Raw genomic sequence first — 20669 nt, forward strand, 5'->3', positions numbered from 1 at the left:
AGTATTGCCCTGAGTTTGGAATATGATTTTCATACTTCCAAGTAGGAGAAACAGCAGATAGTGCATTCTGTGGTTTGAAGTCTGAATTAGGTACCTTAAATAGAATAGAATCCTTAGCTCTAAGCTCGCAATTGGGCAAGATATTGTTTTCCTATCTATATACTTATGTGGCCTTCCTCACTGCAGTATTGAAGCCTCTTATAATTATTAATTAATTTATCCTTACAGCATCCCTGTGAGGTAGGGACATACTACTCGTATTTTACAGATGGAGAAATTGAGGCACAGAGAGCTATGTGCTGCTAAAGCACAACCACGAAAATCTCTCCCATAGCCAGATTCAGAAACACAGAGACTTAAAAGTCAAAGGCCACAATCTGGTAGAAATTGTGATGCCCCACATGCGCAGAAAAATATTCTGTTTTCAGCTGAAACTTGTTTTTCATTTAAAATGCCACTATCTGACCCTGTATCTTTATAGAAGACAGGTGTTATATATCTATTGAACTATGCTATTACACAAAAAATAGAAGGCCAACCCTTCCTTATGAAACAAAAGTGCTACAATAATCAGCCGTTGTCCCAAATACTCCATTTTACAATAGTATTACTCACTGCAGTGGTTTGGATGACTATGGTAAAATACTGAAGTGTCTTTTTTTAACAAGGGAACAAATTTTCTTCTCCAGCAATGTAAAAGGGCAAGAAAGCCTCACAGAGTCCCCCACTCCCCTAGCCTTTCCACTCTCAACCTTCTCCCCTTATTTAGATCTCTAGACCAATGGAAAGATCTCTGCTGGACCTATGGAAAGAGGATATGGTTCTAGACTATATGGGTGGCTGAGCCCTTCTTCCAAATGGAGAGACAGATGTACTTACAGATTTGAGTGTAGGGAGGTAAGGGTTGACTTTTTACTCATTCTTTTTACTCATGCAAAATTCCCACTGAAGATGAATGAGACTTTTGCCTGAGAAAGGACTGAATGAAATATGAGAATTTGTCCCATATATTTTTATAAATATATTCTCTGATAATAAAGAAGAAAGGAGATTAGAAAACAAGTGACATTCACTAAAAGCAATGAAATACACATTTTACACTGCAAAACAGTCGATAGCATAGACATCTCAATATGAAAATCAGAGCAGGGCTCCAGTGAAGCCATTGCTTCAGGCTAGCTGCTGTCTGATGTTACTTAGCCAGAAGAAACCATATCCAAGAGACTAGCCATGGGATTAAACAGTAAGCAGCATCTCATTTATTAAACAGTGCTCTCTGTGTGGAATTGTCTCTGTCACAGTGTTGTGAAACAGACTGATGATTTCAAACGTTTTCCATCCCCATTTTCTACTATTCTTACTTTCTACTCCCAAAGGTAAAATTGAAGCAAAATATACTCTCTTATGCATATATTCTATTCTTAAGGCAGAATACACCCTTATGCATAGGTCTAACATATGGCCTATATAAGTGGAACTTAACAGGTGTATAAACCTTATACTGGAGCTTTCACCCCTTTCACCCTGCCTAGCATATATGCAATTAAAGCTCCCATTAATATTAAGGTGACCTGCTCATGTAAATTGCCCACATATATGGGAGAAATCCCAACAAACTGATGCTGAAAACTAAGGTCTGTGCACTGAGCTCTTTTTATTAGTAGAATTTTTAACTGTGCAGTAGTGATGTTGCAATTAAATCCATCTAACAGCGAATGAAATCCTTCCCAACACCCTGTTCTTTATCCAACCCACATCAAACTGGAACTTTGCCTTTTCTGTTTTGTTTGAAATGGAAATGTTTCAGCATAAAGTATGAATCTTCTGGACAGTGACAACTTTTTCTGGCTTGCCCCTCAATAAAGCCTTCCTTCCCTATTTTTAATAACTGAGCAAGAGTAATTTCTTCCTCAGAGCTTTACAACTATATGATGGGACGATGTCTAAATGTGGAGAGTCTCAGACCAGGAAAAAAATCAGTTATTTTATCCTTATGTCAATTGCAGCATTGTTGCCTGAACATGCCTTGTTTGCTTGAATTTATCCTTCCATAAGCTTCCAAGTCTTTGACTCCAGGCATGTAGGCGTAAGAAGGTGCTGCGGACCTGCTTACTTCCCCATCCCAATGATGGGTGGGTAGGACATCGGCAAACAGCTTTAGCTCCCTGCCTCCCCAATTGCTGCTCAGCAGAACAAAGCCAGAGTAGGGGGTGTCTAATCTGATGCTGGAATATACTGTCAGCAAATAACTACCCCTAAGAACAAAGAAGAAGCAGGAGAGGAATTGTGAGATGCCTCTTTTGGATGTGCAATGTGCACAACTTCTCTCACTCAGGGATCTACCTAAAGTCATAATCTAGCCCAGGGGTTCCCAAACTGGGGGCCAGGACACCTCAGGGGGTCATACGGTTATTACATGGGGGTTCTGTCAAACCCCGCTTTGCCTCCAGCATATAAAATGGTGTTAAATATATTAAAAAGTGTTTTTAATTTATAAGGGGGGGGTCACACTCAGACCCTTGCTATGTGAAAGGGGTCACCAGTAAAAAAAGTTTGAGAGCCACTGATCTAACCAGAGGCCACTCTATCTATAAGCAAGCTAGGAAGCTGCTCAGGGTGCCAGATTTCTTGGCAGCTGCCAGGAGTGGCAGATTTGCACCATCCGCCCTTTCATCATGACAGAAGGGTGGCTGGGCCAAACTGAGTGGCACTGTGAACCCATCTGCAAAGTTGCAATATCGCTTACTCAAACTGAGTCATGACAGAGGGGCAGCGAGGCCAAATTTGAGTGATGTGGGGGTGGCACACTGAAGTATTGACTAGGATGGCAGATTGTGTTGAGTGGCCTCTGAATCTAGACTTCAAGAGCCAGGGTACTTGGTTTAGTGCACAAAATTGCTAACATCCGGTGTTCCAAAATCATGAGTGAGGGCCCAGTCATAATTTTAAAAAACACATTTTGGAAGCTTGCTTATTTATTTATTTAGCCTTCTGGTGTTGGAGCATTTAGGTTCACATTTCCAAGCTTTTCTCATAACAAGGAGAGTCAGAAACTCACTTTAAAAAAAAATGCTGAGATTTCACATTATAATCTGGTTCCAGCAGCTGGGACTTTGAGACACACCAAATATTCTCAAAAAGAAAAGGAGTACTTGTGGCACCTACGGCTGCTACTCTGAAACCAAATATTCTGAGACTCAAATTGTGAGAGCTGACAGTCACAGCTACAGGATGACTTTTCTTAGGAATTCATCAAAACCTAGTGATAATTGAGCATGCGTTCTTTTTTTAGTATGTTACCAGTAAAAAACTGAAATGTTTCCTAGTTGGTGCTTATTCAAAAATTGTTTCTCAATGCAAAATAATATTTGATACAAGCAGAGGATGATTTTTGCCCCACCACACAATTAAAAGTGCCTGAAAAACATCACTTTTAAACTAAATTGGTATCCTGAAAATTTGAATATACAATTGCATGAAACATTTGAAAAGGAAATTGCAATGATTTATTTATAAATTCGTAGTATTATAGTATTTACAAAGTAGTGTTTATAAAGATGCTAATGATGTTTGTTGCCATTAATTTATGATAAACTTTTAAAGAATTGAAAACAATCTGATGAAAAAAGCTCATTTTGTAAAAATGAGTCTCTGGTCTTGCATGCACAGTAGATATTTTTTGACATCATGTTAGTTTTGCTCAGCTAAAGAAATAGCTTTGGAATTGTCAGTGTTCAAATAGGAGTGTAGTGGATTATCATTTTCCATTTGTTCTGTGGCTTCACTGGCACATCATACAGACAGTATCCCCATCCCTTTATCCAAGTAGCAGCGTAAGCCCTGGTCTATACACAAAATTGCACTGGTTTAACTGAAAGTGCATCTTTTAAACTGATTTAGTTAAACAATTGCAGCTTTGTTTGGGTACTCTTATATCAGTTCAAACTGATGTAAGCCAGGTTCAGATAGACAAAAGAGCATCTACTCAGTACTTTGCACTAGTTTAACTAAATCAGTTTAAAAACACACTATCAGTTAAACTGGTATAACTTTGTGTATAGACCTGGTGTAATAGTAATAGTTCCTATACATGTGAAATTGTGAAAAGAGAATGTGCAAGATTCATTACATTTTTGCTGGTTTCAAGGATTGGAAGGAATTGGTGAAAAAATATTTTAAAAAGATTTCACACACCACAACATTAGCTAAGTAGTACTACATAAAGTTGGAATCAACAGTATTTTATTTTTGTGACATCAATAGTCCAAAACAAAAAGTGCTAACAGCTACTGCTTATTTCCATATTTTCCACTGTTTTTTCTCCCCATGGAAATGACTTCATCCATATAAAATTTCTTATGATTTCTGATTTACACCAGTTTTTTATTTGCAACTCAGTTTCTGGGCCTCATAACATAGTCACTATTCTTCCAGCAAAGGAGCACTAGGATGAATGTTTCCTTCTTATTGAACTGAGGTGTTATTGAGCAATATAACATGCTCTAACCAGGTGTTGTGCACACTGTTTTGGCAATACTCCCAGACCCTTTTGGTTCAGGGGGTAAGAAACTGGTTTCATAAATCTAACCCTGGTCTCTAGCCACTTTAATGCAAAGCACTTCCACTCAGTAACTAGTTTCTCAGTGAGTTGATGTGACTTTAAACATTCAAGTATACATAAAAACTATCTCATAGGTACTGTGAAAAATGGTGAGTTTACTGAAATATAGAAAAGAAGATGCTTCCAGCAATGATAAATGAGGTTACAGAACTTTAAACATTCTTCTATTAAATATAGTACATTTCAGTTGCTTTTCAGAGTTTGTATTAGTAGTCATGTTAAAAATGGAAAATCACATTCTCATTGGGTGTAAATCATCATAACTCCATTCAAGTTAATTGACCCCAGATTCACATGAGCTGAGAATTTGGCATAGAAAAAAAATATATTCATTCTGAACTGTACCTGACCTTTTGTTTAAATTCATGACGACATAAATTCTATTTGACGCAAATAGTGTTCCCAGCAGCGCTTATCTTCATTACATATTATATAACTGAACAGATATTTTCAGAAATGTGTCTAGTAGAACTTATCTTTCCTATGCCATGTTTCATTACGAGCAATTTCAAAAATTATGCACAGGCCAAAAATAACATTTTTGTATTCATCTTTATACCCAAGTACTAGCTATCACTTTTAGTCATGTAATCAATAACAATAATTGTCAAAACAGGAAAACTACAAATTTTATCAATTTCTGTTAGGCAATATATTAAAATCAATTTCATGCTAAATTATTCACGACATCTAATTTCATTATTCATTCTGAAATATCTTTAAAATACAATATAGATGTATAACAATGCAACAATACTTTATTATTTAAAGCAATAAACAAAAATACACAGTGCTTTTGGGGAAGTATTCTTACTTGTGTGTCAAGAATTCAAAAGTAAATAAATGAATAATAGTTAAAAAAATATTGTTTTAATAAATGTTATAATTTTAAAACAATTTTCCCAGTATTCAAAATACGGGCAAAAGTTCATGGTTACTATGCTGCTGCAGTAGCCTCAAATGAAGAGCAGCAGTGAGTGCCTAGTGGAATAAGCATGGATCTAGACATCAGGGGTCCTACATTTTATTTTTGACCCTACCAGTGAATTGCAGCGTAGCCTTGGATAAATCATTGTGCCTTTCTGAGACAGTTACCCATCCCTCCCCTTATAAAATGGGGATAATAATTTGTCAAGTACTTAAGGACTATGGATGAAAACTAGTATAAGTGTTAAAATTACTATAATTTTTAGGTGCTGGCAAAGACACAAACTCTATGAGAAATATTGATCATCAATTTCCCGTAGCACTACAGGAAGAAAATTTCTCAAAACAGAAGGTTCATGGTCAGGTTAAAGTCAGAGATTTAAAAAAAAACAAAGCAGGTATGTTTAAGAAAATCAGTATCTAATTCTTATACTTCTTAGTCATTTCTTGCATTTCTCTCAGCCTGGAATTGACTTGTTTCACTTTCTAGTTCTTGTGCATTAGCACTAAACTACACTGTTTGCATTTAAACCAAGAACAAAGATTTTTCATAATAAATAAATGAAATAATTTTAAAAAAGTTCCATTTAATGCTAGGTTTTGTAAAAAGCTTTTTGTTTCCCTTTTTAAAAAAAGCTTATGTTTTTGGAATTAAAGTGTCAGTACAATATCCTTTTACCCAATACAATCTCTCTTTAAATGTGTTCTTATTTTGAAATAGCTTCCTGATAGTGCCAATTTAATTAACAATGGTTTTAATGGAAACACCTACTAAATACTTATTAGGCATAAATCCAAATAGAATTCATGATTCAAGTCTAAATGCATGTTACTGTGCAAAATTACTACAGAAGAAATAGGACTATATTGGCATTGTTTTTCAAACATAGAGCCCAGTCCTGAAAACTTTCACTCATCTGGGCCCTCTTTACTCTCTCACAAGTAGTCTTGATGTTTGCCGTGTTTGTTGTAACTGTGTTGGTCCCACGATATGAGAGACACAAGGAGGTTAAAAGATATTCCCTCACCCATCTTGTTTCTTCTGTAGTCTGAATGACTTAGTGCAAGTAAGTGCTGCTTATGTGAGTAAGATTTTGCAGGATCAGCCTTAATCAGCAGAAAAAAAATAAACACAAATTTAAATATAGTAGTAAATTTCATACATAAAAAAGGGTATGGGCAGGTGGGAATAATCTGCCTCCACAGCCTCCTGTCATCTTGGGTCAGTTATCTGTAGGTATCATTACCAGTGCTTAAAGTTGAGCTTTGAGGAATTACATTGTGATTTCAGATAGATTTGGAAGGCTGACAAATTTTTCCTTCCACTGTTCAACAGAGTTGCCAGACTATAGAATCCATGGTTCAGGGAAGTGTATATCCACTGTGATTGATAATATTGGAGATTATGAGCCCAGTACTGTTCTGACAATTCTACAGAAATGGAATATGTGCAATTCCTCACTGAGTAGATTATCATTTTTTTTATGTTTGGAATTTGAATTTCCTCTGTCAAACTTTGTCTCCACTTAGCATGCTTTAATGTAATCATATCATTCAATAATGTTGAAAGCTGAAGATCTGCTGCATGCACAGAATTTGCGAAAGAAAAAAAAATACAAAGCATTTGTTCATAATGGCCCAACTCTGGTTCTACACGAGATAAATATGCAAAAGAATGTGGGCTAAGGTACAGTACAGGGCCTGACACTCATTCACAGTGAGGCTTCTTTACACTGTTCTGACAGTATAAAAGGATCTTTAAAATTGGTGTAAATGTAGGCTTTTGGATAAATGAAAATCAGGCTCCAATCCCAACATATCTTCCTAGTTTTAATCACTTGACTTGTCTAATTTAAGCCTACATATTCAGCATTGCCAATCCTTGCAATTTTATCCCCAGTCTTGTGATTCCCCCCCCCAAAGGCCCAGTTGCTTGAATTTAGAGATTATATGAGAATCTCAGACTTCATTTACAATAAAATAAAATAAAATAGAAGGTTTCTAGCCCTCATGGTTGCAGAGAAAATCTTGAGAACTTTAAGCTAACTGGATAGCAAATTGCAAGAAACCTAAATGTATGGCTTTAAAAAAAACTCATTATTTTTAAGTTAATGATTTTGAGGGGCTTGACTCACAGTTTTTAACGGTTGGGGTTGGCAATACTGTGCACAGTTATTTCCCTCTCCTATATTTCTAGATCAAGCTGTCCTGAATTACAATAGTTTTCAGATTCTGAATTGCCATTGTTGTATGTTTCACCTTTCAGCCTTGCTAAGAAGAAACCCCTGCTTTCTGCTAGGCTGTGTTTGATTGATAGCTTTTGAAAACAATCCATATTGCTGCTTTATTCACATAATGCTTTTCTAATGTAGCATCTATCATCTAAGAATTCTTTTGGCAGCTGTGGTTCTTGATTGTTCTTTACTACTTTTGTTCAGTGTATTCTTGTTTGTAGTTCTCTTCTCATGTCCGTTTGTTTCTAGCATGGCCTATCATAGAAGCTGAATGATTGTTGAAATTACCAAGTGGATATTCAAATTCTGTCTCTCATTTCCTGGCTGCTTCCTCTTCATCTATTAACTTTTCAGCCCAACATACATTTTCCTTTATCTTCTGATCCTTTTTAACAGAGGTTCTGCTTAGCTGTTTCTCTACTCATGTGCCATATTTTCTTTAGAAGTGAGGGAATCATTACTTCATTGGATATGATTAAATAACTTGCTCTGAAAATTGATATATAGTTATGTCTTTATGTTAGTCTTGGAATTATTCTGATTCAGTCAACAATTTGTGCCATAGAGTCAATAGCAAATAAAAGTGTGTGTGTGTGTGTAGGCTTGGCAGGATTCAATTTAAATTGGTAAATGTCAGTAGGCATCGATTTCACCTAACACACTGAAATTGTATTGGCAAGCGCAACCTCCCCTGTACCTTGCATGTGCAGGGATCTGGGGTTACCAGCTCTGTGGCCTTGTAGGGAGTCCTCTCAGCCCTGCTGTTATAGCCCTGCTGTTACAGCCCCACTCACTATCTGAGATGTGGGGGCTATTTGTGGGCATGAGTCATTCAGCAGTGGGGTGGCCTCATTTGTGATCAGGGGTTCATCTTCCTCCTTCAGTCATGGCCGGCAGTATCCGCTCTGTCTTACAAGGATCACAACCTTCCCCACATCTTGCGCTTGCAGACATCTGGTGTCACTTGCCCCCCAGTTGCACAGAGAGCCTCCTTAAGTACTGGTATGAAAATTTATTGATAAAAATCAGAAAAAAGATTAAAAATAAAAATTGATATTAACCATGAATATACCCCCCCAAAATCAAATTTTGCCAAGCCCTCCCCCCGTTTAGTTAGCACAAAACAGTCAAAAGAAACTAATATAATTACAGTAGATTAATGCTTAATGAGCATTAAAAGGCTAAAATCAGATGAAGGGATTTTACTGAAAATATTTGTCTTTGGGTGAAGACCAAGTATAGAAATTTACAGCACAAAAGGTGAATATTTTGAAAAGTTAGGAACATATGAGGAAAAAAGTTATAATTTAAGCAATTTACAACCTTAACTAGTTGCAGATCCTGCTAAGCACCTCTACAATAATTTAACTGAATATTTACTAATTGAATTCAAGGATTTTTTCCTCCTACGTTGTCTTTGAGTTTTAAGGACATTTAGGCTCATCTTTCTTCTATGTAGGAGATTATGTTGGTTTAGAAAGACATTACTAGAAATCTGTTCTACATACATACTTTGAGGAAACCATTTCTGACTCACTTTATGCCTCTGTAGATGTTCATCTTGATAAGGATTGAAGAAATGTAACTACCCTTCAGTTGGGACCATTTTATAATGCAACAAATGTACATATTTTTGATACTTTCATATTATTCATTTTTATATTTAAGTTCTAAAATCTGCAGTGACTCTTTTAAAGTTAAAAGAAAAGGAGTACTTGTGGCACCTTAGAGACTAACAAATTTAAAGTTAGATATTTCAAGGACTGGATTCAATTCAAGGACCGAAATGAATGTAATATGTAGACCAGGGCGGGCAAACTTTTTGGCCTTAGGGCCGCATCGGGTTTTGGAAATTGTATGGAGGGCTGGTTAGGGGAGGGGGTCATGGCCCGGCCCCCACCTCCTATCCGTCTCCCCCCGAGACTCCTGCCCCATCCAACTCCCCCCCATTCCCTGACGGCCCCCCCGGGACCTCTGCCCCATCTACACACCCGTGCTCCCTTTCCCCTGACTGCTCACGGACACCTGCCCCTAACTGCCCCCTGGCGCGCCCTCCTCTCATTCCTGACTGCCCCCCAGAACCCCTGCCCCCATTCAACCCCCTGTTCCCACCCTGACCTCTATCCACACCCCCACCCTCTGACCACCACCCCGAACTCCCCTGCCTTTTATCCAACTCCCCTGCCCCCTTACCGTGCTGCCTGGAGAACCAGTGGCTGGTGGCACTATAGCCGCGCCACCCGGCTCAAGCCGGGCCATGGTACCACCACCACCACGCAGCACAGAGCACCGGGTCAGGCCGGGCTCTGCAGCTGCGCTGCCCCAGGAGCTCAGAGCCCTGCTGCCCAGAGCATTGCGCCGGTGGCGAGGTGAGGCTGCGGGGGAAGGGGAACGGCGGGGGAGGGGCCGGGGGCTAGCCTTCTAGCCCAGGAGCTCAGGGGCCGGGCAGGAGGATCCCACGGGCCGTAGTTTTCACACCTCTGATGTAGACTGTATATTTAACATGTCTTTTTTTAAAGCAGGCCACTAATGATAGGAGTCAAATAATTTCTGTAGCTGTTTTTTATTATTATTATTTTGCACCAATAATGTGCAAGAAAACAAGTATCATGGCAGTTATTGTCCAGAGAGTTTATAGTCTGATTGCCATTGAAAAGGTGATGAGGAGGGGAAGAGACAATATTAAAATATAGGCTGAGTTTTGATAAATTAAGAGTTTTGCAGGGCTTTGAAGATGAAAACAAGAAGTTTGAACTCAGAACAGTAAGCGAGTGGAAGCCTTTGGAATTATTTTTAAAAAGAGTCTGACCAAAAGTCTGACGTGGTCTGGCCAAAAGTCAAAGAAGATAATTTTGGCTGTTGTATTTTGGGACAGATTGTGGAGGAACAATATGATAACAGCAGGGAGCCCAAGAAGAGGTGGTTAGAGTTGTCAAGACAAGAGATTATAATGGAGTAACCAATGGAGATCCCAATCGAGCAAAGCATTTTAGCACATTTAAGTTTAGGCATGTACTTAAGTTCCATCAACTTCCATGGGACTTAATCACAAACTTAAATGCTTTGCTGAATGAGAGAAAAACCTATTGGAGTCTCTTTTTTTCTCCAGTATCTTGTATTGTTTTACTTCATTTTTGGGGATATGCATTGATGTGTCAGTGTGGACAATTACTCTCCACAAATGTTTTATATAGTGGATTTGTTTTCCACTAATCTTTATGTTGTTAGGTAGGCCATTTTCCAGTCCTAACAAAAAGGGACAGTATATACACAAGAAAAACACTTGAAAATAAAACAGCTTGAAATTAACTCTGGCAGTTGCTTATAATGTCTTTAATAAAATATATCATTCATGTTACAGTGGTTTGTGAGTCCTAATCATCACAATTTATTTAACTTAATAACAGTGAACAGCTTGTGATTCACCATTGTAAAACTAATGTCCTCCAGCAATAGCAGTATCACTGTAGACATTTGCAGAGTGGGAATTCTGCCAAAAAGAATTAGAGTTTTTGTTATTCACTGGTTCATCTCATATATACATATGAGCATCTTTCCTCATTTCCTTTCGTCTGCTCCCAAGAGGCCAAATCCCCCAGAATCATTGAGACCATTTGCCTTGTGACAAGTCTAGGAGCATATTGTAAATTTGTCTCTTGCTGACATTCCAGGGATGACCTCCCATTGATCTTTAACAGGAGTTTTGCACATGAAAGCACCACAGGCTGGGTCTATTTCAGTATACAATTGTAAGATTAATTGTTGTGGATGGGGAAAAATGTAGTCCAGGTTTAAAATTGACACCTGTATTCTGACTGGACCACATAGTTTAACATTTGAAATTGTATGCTGTTTTCTACTGTTTGACAGTTTATATAGATTATCAGGAGCAAATCCTGTTTTCCCATCTGTGCAACCTCTAGAAGTAAATGAGCCTCAAAGTGAATATTTTTATTGCCTTTAAATATTACTCATTTAAATAACTTTTGTAATCAGTTCTAACAGCACAGCAAACATCATTACACAACGTGTGACTGATAATATTAGACTACATTGAAGATATCAGAATACTTTTTTTTTCTAGCTTTATTTCTTTCAGGCTGGATTCTGACTGCCCCCTGCTTAGATACACAGTAGTGGAGTTAGGGAGTGGGACACATTTTAACCTTTAAAGAAGCTTCCCAATCCCACTCCTTTCTGTGGCCCATGCAAGGATTGCAGGATTGCAGTCCCTTCACTTGGCAAAGTTTAAGGGGTTCTTTGTTTAAGGGATTCTTTGTTCTTAGGAGTGTTGGAAGCAGTTAGTTGTTTTTGACAGTTGATTCTTATCAGCCAAGAGTAGAAAAGTAGTAACTAGAACTGGGAGTTTCAGTAGCTTAAAACATAAGAAGACAATTTCAGAAAGTATACAGTCTTTCTTCAAAACCTGCAGAGATACCTACTGAGAAATGAACTGCAGTTGTGGGGATTTCAGGCACATACAGATACCATCCACAGGTGGTGTTGATGCGCATGTGATAAATTGCAAATCCATTGGATAAATGCAATTTGTAAGTGTCACTTTTGACTACCACATCTGTGTTCTACCCACTAATTCATCCTTGCTGAGTCTACTTCTAATATTCCATTGAGATTTTTTTCAAAGAACTATTTAAAAAAAAAAAGAGCCTGAAGCAACATGACCTGCCAGAGAGAGAGATCCTTCCTTCCCACAAATGCGGAATGTTCCCAACACTTGCCAATATTAAGTTCTATACCCATAACAGGCTTAAAGTCCATAGTTTATAACCCATCAGAAAAAGAAATGGTAAATTTCTAATGCTATGGCATTAAAAGGGAATTCCTGAATAGAATATATTTAGTTCTAGCCCTCATAGATCTGCAGCATCTTACTGTAGTAAGGGATATTTAGAAGTCTTTATATTTTTTTCTTTAATTACTTTCTTCTTTTACCTCTGAGATCTGTACACTTGGGGAAGGGCTCTGGCTGGGGGTGTGGGTTCTGGTGTGAGGCTGGGTATGAGGGATTTGGGGTCCAGGAGGGGGCTTTGCCAGGGGGTTAGGGTGCAGGGCTGTCAGGGCTCCAGCTGGGAGTGCAGTCTCTGGGGTGGGGCTGGGGATGAGGAGTTTGGGGTGAAGGAGGGGGATCTGGGCTGGGACCGAGGGGTTCAGAGGGCAAGAGGGGGATCAGGGCTGGGGCAGGGGGTTGGGACATGGGAGGGGGTCAGGGGTGCAGGCTCCGGGCAGTGCTTACCTCAAGCAGCCCCCGGAAACAGCAGCATGTCCCCCCTCCAACTCCTAGGTGTAGTCGCGGCAGGCAGCTTTGTGCACTGCCCCATCTTTGGGCACCACCCCACAGCTCCCATTGGCTGAGGTTCTCGGCCAATGGGAACTGCGTAGCTGGCACTTGGGGCGGGGACAGCATGCAGAGTCCCCTGGCTGCCCCTATACCTAAGAACCAGAGGGGGTCATGCTGCTGCTTCTTGGAGCCATTTGGAGCTACAGCAAGCAGGGAGCATGCCTTAGCTCTGCTGCACTGACCAGACTTTTAGCTTCTTGGTCAGCACCGCCAGCACCCTTTTCGACCAGGCATCTGGCAACCATACTTCTCTGCAGCCTCTCCATTCCTTTTTCTTGGTATTTTTTTTCCTTCCCATGGTGAAGCAGACTTGATTGGATCGTCTAGAGCCACCACCAACTATAATTCCTACATACTGGGCAGTTTATATTCTCTCGTTCTGCCATGTGTCTTTCAGGTCATGTAGCAACCGCTTTCTAACGCTACCCCATTTCCTTCATGTTAACTAAATAACATAATGTAACTTTTGTTATCCTGAGCCATTTAAACTCCTCAAAAAATGTTTCTCTTTCTTTCTCAACCCTTCACATAGCCATAAAAGATGTTCAATTTTCTCTTATATCTTACAGCATGCACATAGTCCATCTTCGTGTTTATTCAAAAATATTTTTGTTTAAACCACAATGGACCATTAGTACTATAAACAAAATCAATTCATTTTTCCTATCCAGGCCCTGAAGTATGTCGTTATCCTCAACTCCAGAGCAAAATTCAGAAAAAATCTTCTTCCTCTTTTTTTTTCATTGATCCAATTTTTTTTGCCATTTCTCTTTTAATTTTTTCTGTACTAGGGTTTTGAATTCCAATTTACTGCAGGGTATTATCAATCCTTTCGTTCCTACAGTCCTTTAGCTGCTTTGTCCACCATTTTGTTTTCTGCTATCCCAATATGTGCTGGGATGCAGGCTAATGCTACATGTATTCCTATCTGTATTGTTATTAGAAATATAATTTAGTTGAGTAAATCACTTCTGCTTACAGAGACTCCCCTTTTTTATTGCCATGAGGCCTGATATTGAGTCCAAAAAAATGACTACCCCTGATGTTTAAGTTTAACACCAGCATTGTTACTATTAGTTCAGTCATGATAGCTACAAAATTGGATGTTCTTTTAGATGTACTAATTCCTAATTTTCATACACAATATGCTGTCCCTACTCTTCATGGGTTTTTTTCCTTTTTTGGACCCACTTAACATGTTGGCAAAAACAATACCACTTTTGATCTATATACTGGTATACTTCATTTTTTATACCTTTTGTCTCCTTTTTATCCACAAGTTTATAAAATAAATCTAAATCCACATTTAGATGTCAATTTCCATCCATAACTATTTTTCCCATGACTAGCAGTTCTGACTTCATTCAGCTTTTCCTTGTCTTTTAACTTCACATTTTCACTCAAACGGCAGCTGGAGCTCAAACATTGTGTGCTATAGGTTGCCTATTGAATTCCCAACAAACTTCATATATTTATCTGGTACTTCCATCTTTGCAATTCCCATTAACTTTGGCTCAGAAAGTTACACCACAAATGAAATTATTGGACCTAACTGGCATTTCACTAGCAACTCTCTGTAGCATATATGGGCGTTGTAATAAATGCACCATATGCAACTCATGGTTCCTGTGCTTGTATTAAATCTAATTTTTAAAGTTCTGATTTTGTCGCTGACCCAAAAAGCTTGGCAGCCATAGTTGATAACTGGTCTGATTAAGGCTCTGTATACCATCAGTAATGTTTTTTTCTTATCTGCCTCCCAGTTAGTTCCAGTAAAACTTTTTAAATAGGTTGATCCTTCCTTTGCATTTATCTTTAACATAGTCTATATGCTCTTTCCAAAATAATTTAGTATCGTATATATTAGTCCTAGGAATTTTAAACCTTTTAACTATATCTATTTGTTCTCCATACAGATACAGTTTCCATTCCTTTGTAGCTATCCTTTTTGTAAAGATCAATCTTTTGGCTTTAGCTATGGAGAACTTGAAACCCCATGTATTTTCCAGGTCTTTTCTGCCACCTCAATGTTCCTGCTCCTAACCCATACAACACAATCCCTAACTGATTTCTCCTCTCTGTTTGTATAAACTTTTCCTAACCCTTTCACAGATTGGATCACTAATTATCATTAAGTTGTCATATTACCATCAGATGGAGGTTAGCTGCTTGGTCACAGGCAAGGGTGAGCCTGGTTTGCCTTAAAGGGCCAGCTAGCTTATGACACTGGAAAAATTAAAAATAGAAAACATTTCATTAATACTAATCAAAGTCTGAGAAAAAAATCAATGAGAAGTCATTTAATTCAGAAATTAACTCAACCTTAAATTCTACCCCTCTACATATGTCCTAAAACAGTGATATTCAGACTGAGGTTCACCACACGCAAGTGGCTCCATTGGCTATTTGCAGCATATGATATTAAAATACTGTGTGATTTAATTATTAACCAATCAGGATGCTTTTACTATGTTATTAACCAATTGTAGTTGATAAATAATAGTACTTAGTCAGTCATTCTGCTGTGAGAATAATATATAATTTAATATTTAATTTTTATTTAAATATTTAATTAAATATTTCCCCTGTCATACTGTTGAAATATGAATATATAGTACTATAGTAAATGAAACAATGAATTCACACCTTCACACCACTCTTATTTTTGGGTAATGTGACCGCTAATTTGACTTCTGAACCACTGAGGTTTGGGTTTGAGTATCACTGCCCTAACATATAGTCTCTGTGGTCAATTATCATCATAATTAATACTTGGGCAAAATCATCCTCTGTTACACTCCAGATTTACATCAGTGCAGTCGAGAACAGATTGCAGCACATGGTGTTGAAGGACTGCAGTCAAAATTAATGGGCATATTCTCTTGATGGATCTGCCTACTATTTCAGGTGACTACATATAGACCATGAAAGCAGAGAGGAGAAATGTGAGTCAGATACCACAGATATTTCAGGGATAACACAGCAGAAGCAGAGTGAATATTTTAATTATTCTCCTCCTCTCCCCAGTTTTAGTAAACAGAACCATATATTCTTCTACACATGTGACATTTGCAGCGTCGATTACAGAATGATGCAGAAAGCATAGATGTTTATCCAGGCTGCAGTGATCAGCATTGTCATTGGCTTGAATTGTTTGTAGAAGTGATTTAAAAAAAAAAAAAGAATGATCAGCATATTATTTACACCCAACAGATTATTCTTTCTTCTATGTGTCCTCAAGTGTTATCCAGAAAACCTGCTTTTGCTGAGTCCTAAAAAGCTGATATTAAACATTTAATTAAACAATGCACTGGTACACAATAATATACAGTGCTACTACCTCTATCCTCCTGTTTTCTGTGTTTGCTGTTTTTTGTGTTTGGTAAATAGTTTTGAATTTGCAATTTCCTCAAGCTGTATAAATGGAAAATGTATTTGTTTAAGGTGTTTTGCAAGAAAGAAAAGACTAAAAAAACCTTGTCACCAAAACCAGATTGTATTTAATAGGATAAAAAGTAGCATTTTCCGTAATTGTGCTATAGTCAGACATGAAATTATCAATTTTTAAAGAAACAAATTCCAGCTCTCTTTTGTGCATGGAATTTATAAACCAGCTGTTAAGTTTTCTTTCTGAAATAATTCTTTTGAGTGTAAGCCACATAATGCATTATTACATTGTATATTGTATTAAGGTAAAAAGAAAAGGAGTACCCGTGGCACCTTAGAGACTAACAAATTTATTAGAGCATAAGCTTTCGTGAGCTACAGCTCACTTCATCGGATGCATTTTAGCTTTTGGTATATTAAGTTTTGTTAGTGATTAATAATACAAGATATATTGTTATATCTAGAAATATTGTATTTCTTCATTAATTAAAGTGTGTGAGTATACATTTGTAGAACATAAATATGTGATAGGTTTCAAACAAACTTTTACAAATCCGTGCTGTTTCATACATTTTGATCTCTCTTTGTTTCTGTCTCTGTTAGTCTGCTCCCAGTTTTCAAGAGGCGTCTTTGCAATTTTTGGATTCTATGACAAGAAGTCAGTAAATACCATAACATCATTTTGTGGAACTCTTCATGTCTCCTTCATAACTCCCAGTTTTCCGACTGATGGAACACACCCATTTGTCATTCAGATGAGACCTGACCTCAAGGGAGCTCTTCTTAGCTTGATTGAATACTATCAGTGGAACAAGTTTGCATATCTATATGACAGTGACAGAGGTAAGATACAGTACAACTTATCAGTATAGTTTTTGCTAGATGTACCTAACTGAAATGCTAAAGCAGTATTACAAAGACAAGCAGAGCAAGGATAAATGTTTTCCCTCTTATGCCACTTTAACAATGTAAAACTCAGGTCTGAGGAAAAGAAGCTTATCTGACTGCTGTATATGGTCAAAGAATAAATGTGTTTAACTGAGAATGAAATAGTTGTAGTATATATCAGAATTATGGACATGTGCTAATAAGCATTGATACAAGTATAATAATGTCTTTGGAAAATAGTTCCATTAAAAAATCTATTTTAAAATGTAAGTGTTTTAAAAAAATGAATCTTAACATTTCTCTATTTTTTAAAAATTTAGAACATTAAGGTTACAAGTACCATACCAATTAAAGTTAGAGAACCAAACCAAATTTCAGTCAGCTCATTTCTTTTACCAAACAGCAACTTTAAATGCAGATCCCTCAACATATAGTTCACTACTGCAGTCTCATAGTTCCAAACAATAATTGTCCAATTTATGAGGATCCAGAACTTCATCTCATCACAAATCCCACCCACCTAGAACACCACTCATAGGTCCAATTAGACTTGGTGGTAGTCAAGGGCATCAAGGGATGGTTCAGTCGCACAGACTCACTTTCAGAGAGTGTGTAGAATCTGTAAAGTGGAGAACCCAGAGTAAAACAGAACCTAAGGAAAAAGCTCTAGATCTCTAGACACAACCTTCTCCCCGCCCCCCATTTGTTGAACTTGGCTTACAGTACCAAATCAAAGTCCACTACCCAGAGGCTCAGATGACGCACTCACTCCATGCATGTCCTGCACAATTCCTATGTCCTTTCAAGATTATTTTTATTACAGTACTCATATTATTTTATACAATCAAAACAAACAATTTGCAAACGTGGCAAGTGTGTTAGTTGTATTTGAGGGTTTTATACAAAGTTGAAAAGGGGAAGGTTTTTGACTATCTTTGTTGGAATTCCACTTTTTTATTTGTCTCCAAGTGCTCCTTATTTTTTCTTAATAATCTTTCTTCGTCTTCTTTCTGTTTTCATTTTGTCCTCTGTCTTTGAAAGCAATTGTGTGGTGATTCTTCAGTATGTTCATGGACCACAAACTTTCCTTAAGGTTGCCCTGTCATAGATAAATGTGCAGAAAATGGTCAAGATGTAGTTAGATTTAAAAGATGATGGTTCAAATTTACCCTGGTATACCATTTTTTTTAACAAGCAGTGAAGTGGGTTTTGTGTACTCGCCTTCAAATGTCACCACCTTCCACTGGTCTGGTCTGCATTGTGTTGTTCAAAAAAATCAAAAGGAGCTTCTTCAAGACATGTTTATGTGGTGTTCATAGAATCATAGAATCATAGAATATCAGGGTTGGAAGGGACCCCAGAAGGTCATCTAGTCCAACCCCCTGCTCAAAGCAGGACCAAGTCCCAGTTAAATCATCCTAGCCAGGGCTTTGTCAAGCCTGACCTTAAAAACCTCTAAGGAAGGAGATTCTACCACCTCCCTAGGTAACGCATTCCAGTGTTTCACCACCCTCTTAGTGAAAAAGTTTTTCCTAATATCCAATCTAAACCTCCCCCATTGCAACTTGTTGTTTTTAAGCCCTGCGGTTAGGTAAACTAAAGCTCTCATACGACCTCTAAAAATGACTTTGTGTCATGCAGTATGATCCCTGAACTTGGATTTCTCTCAGATTCTCTTCAAGTTCACATCTGAATGAAAAACATTCTTTGTCTTTGCAGAAAAGGCAAATAGCTTATTCAATGCTCCATCCATCAATTCGCATTGCAGTGTGTGCTAGTACACTGCATTTGATTTCTATTTAGGAAAATTCTTCAAAGCACCCATTTCTACAATACATCTTACTGTCAGCTGTACTGAAGGGAGTAAATAACTAAGTGAAATAGTATATATTGCCACATTTTGGTTTTGCCATTTTTTGTTTGTGTTTTCACCTGAATGACCAGGCACCCAAGTAGGGAAGGTGATGGGTACCATTTGTAAATCTCTAGGGGCATGAATCTTCAAGACTTACTCATACTGAGTAGTGTATTACTCCTGGAGTTCTTTCATTGATTTCAATGGGGCTACATGCAGAGTCAAGTACTTCTCAATGTCAGTAAAGATAGCAAAATTTGACCCTAAATTAGGAGAAGCCATTTTTCTGCTCAAAACACCATCACCTCAGTGACCAGTGCCAAGGAGGTGTCTATAAAAAGTATACATGATTCAGCATGTTGTTTTTTTCTTCTACTGTGGAAAGAGAGAGACTTATTCCCATGGGATAAAACATTAATAAAGTGGAATCAGGTGAATTTATAGCAATTTCAGTTTAATTACTTACTCTACAACATTGAGTTTATTATTACAGCTCCAGTACCTTTGTTAGGGACGCATCTTGTGAAGTGCTGAGCTCTCTCACATCCTATTCCATTCACCTTTCAGAATCAGACCATTATTTAGTACAGTACTTGCTCTCATATGAATTAATCACATCTTGTTTTTTAGTGTTTTCTATACTTTTTTGCATCGTCTGCAATTCTGAGTGATATGGGAGTTTGCCTGGGTTGTAGGGAGAATGGAGACAGTGTTAGAGGATTCCATCTGCAGCCAAATTACTAATTCAAAAAAGAAAATGCCAATCTGACATTTTATGCAGTTACCTCTATTTAGTCCTCCCATTCAAAAGATCACTGAACTTAACTGTCTGTGCTCATTATGAGCATTTGGGGAAAAACACTCCTGATCCTCAAGTTCTGAATTAGTACTTGAAGATTTAATATGCTAGAACTAGGCCTTATGCATTCTCCCTATGCACTTGGTCCACCATAACAGCTACACAATGTCAACATAAACAGTAATAGGGACAATATGTCAGATATATATATCCATATGAAACCGTCTCCTTGCTCCAAAAACTAAACTCTTTGAGGAAAAATGTGATTTGCTACCTTTACTCAGAAGGATTTCATAGAATTAACATTGTCCTAGTCCCATCAAAGGTGATAAAGTTCTACATGTATAAGAACCCACTTTCATGATAATCAAACACCTCTTAAGGCTGAGGGTCCAGAAATCTGGAGATTTAATGTAAATGGATCAATAACCTAATTTGGATTTTGATGAATATACGGTAACAACCTGATTCATTTGTCCATTTGATTTCAGAAATCACAACCCTTTTTCTCCTCTCTCTCTTTCTCTCTAGATCAATCATAAATACGCTATATGATTTTTCCTTAAAAGTAGAGGAGGCCATAGGAGTGACTTGTGTTA

The 20669-nt window shown here is 37.7% G+C and overlaps 1 protein-coding gene across 5 annotated transcripts in view; it reads left to right on the top strand.

The window, feature by feature from the left end:
- GRIA2 (glutamate ionotropic receptor AMPA type subunit 2) overlaps nucleotides 1-20669 on the top strand; it is a 109507-nt gene that overhangs the window by 25416 nt on the left and 63422 nt on the right. For all 5 annotated transcript variants that reach the window (XR_006280798.1, XM_043513237.1, XM_043513235.1 and 2 more), the window contains exon 3: nucleotides 17132-17371. Coding sequence is in view for 4 of the 5 variants with exons in the window: in XM_043513237.1 (XP_043369172.1) it covers nucleotides 17132-17371 (240 nt within the window). In the remaining variant the exon portion in view is untranslated. The remainder of the gene's footprint in view (nucleotides 1-17131; nucleotides 17372-20669) is intronic.

This window comes from Dermochelys coriacea, chromosome 4 (assembly GCF_009764565.3).
Source record: "Dermochelys coriacea isolate rDerCor1 chromosome 4, rDerCor1.pri.v4, whole genome shotgun sequence".
In the NCBI taxonomy this organism is placed as follows: domain Eukaryota; kingdom Metazoa; phylum Chordata; order Testudines; family Dermochelyidae; genus Dermochelys; species Dermochelys coriacea.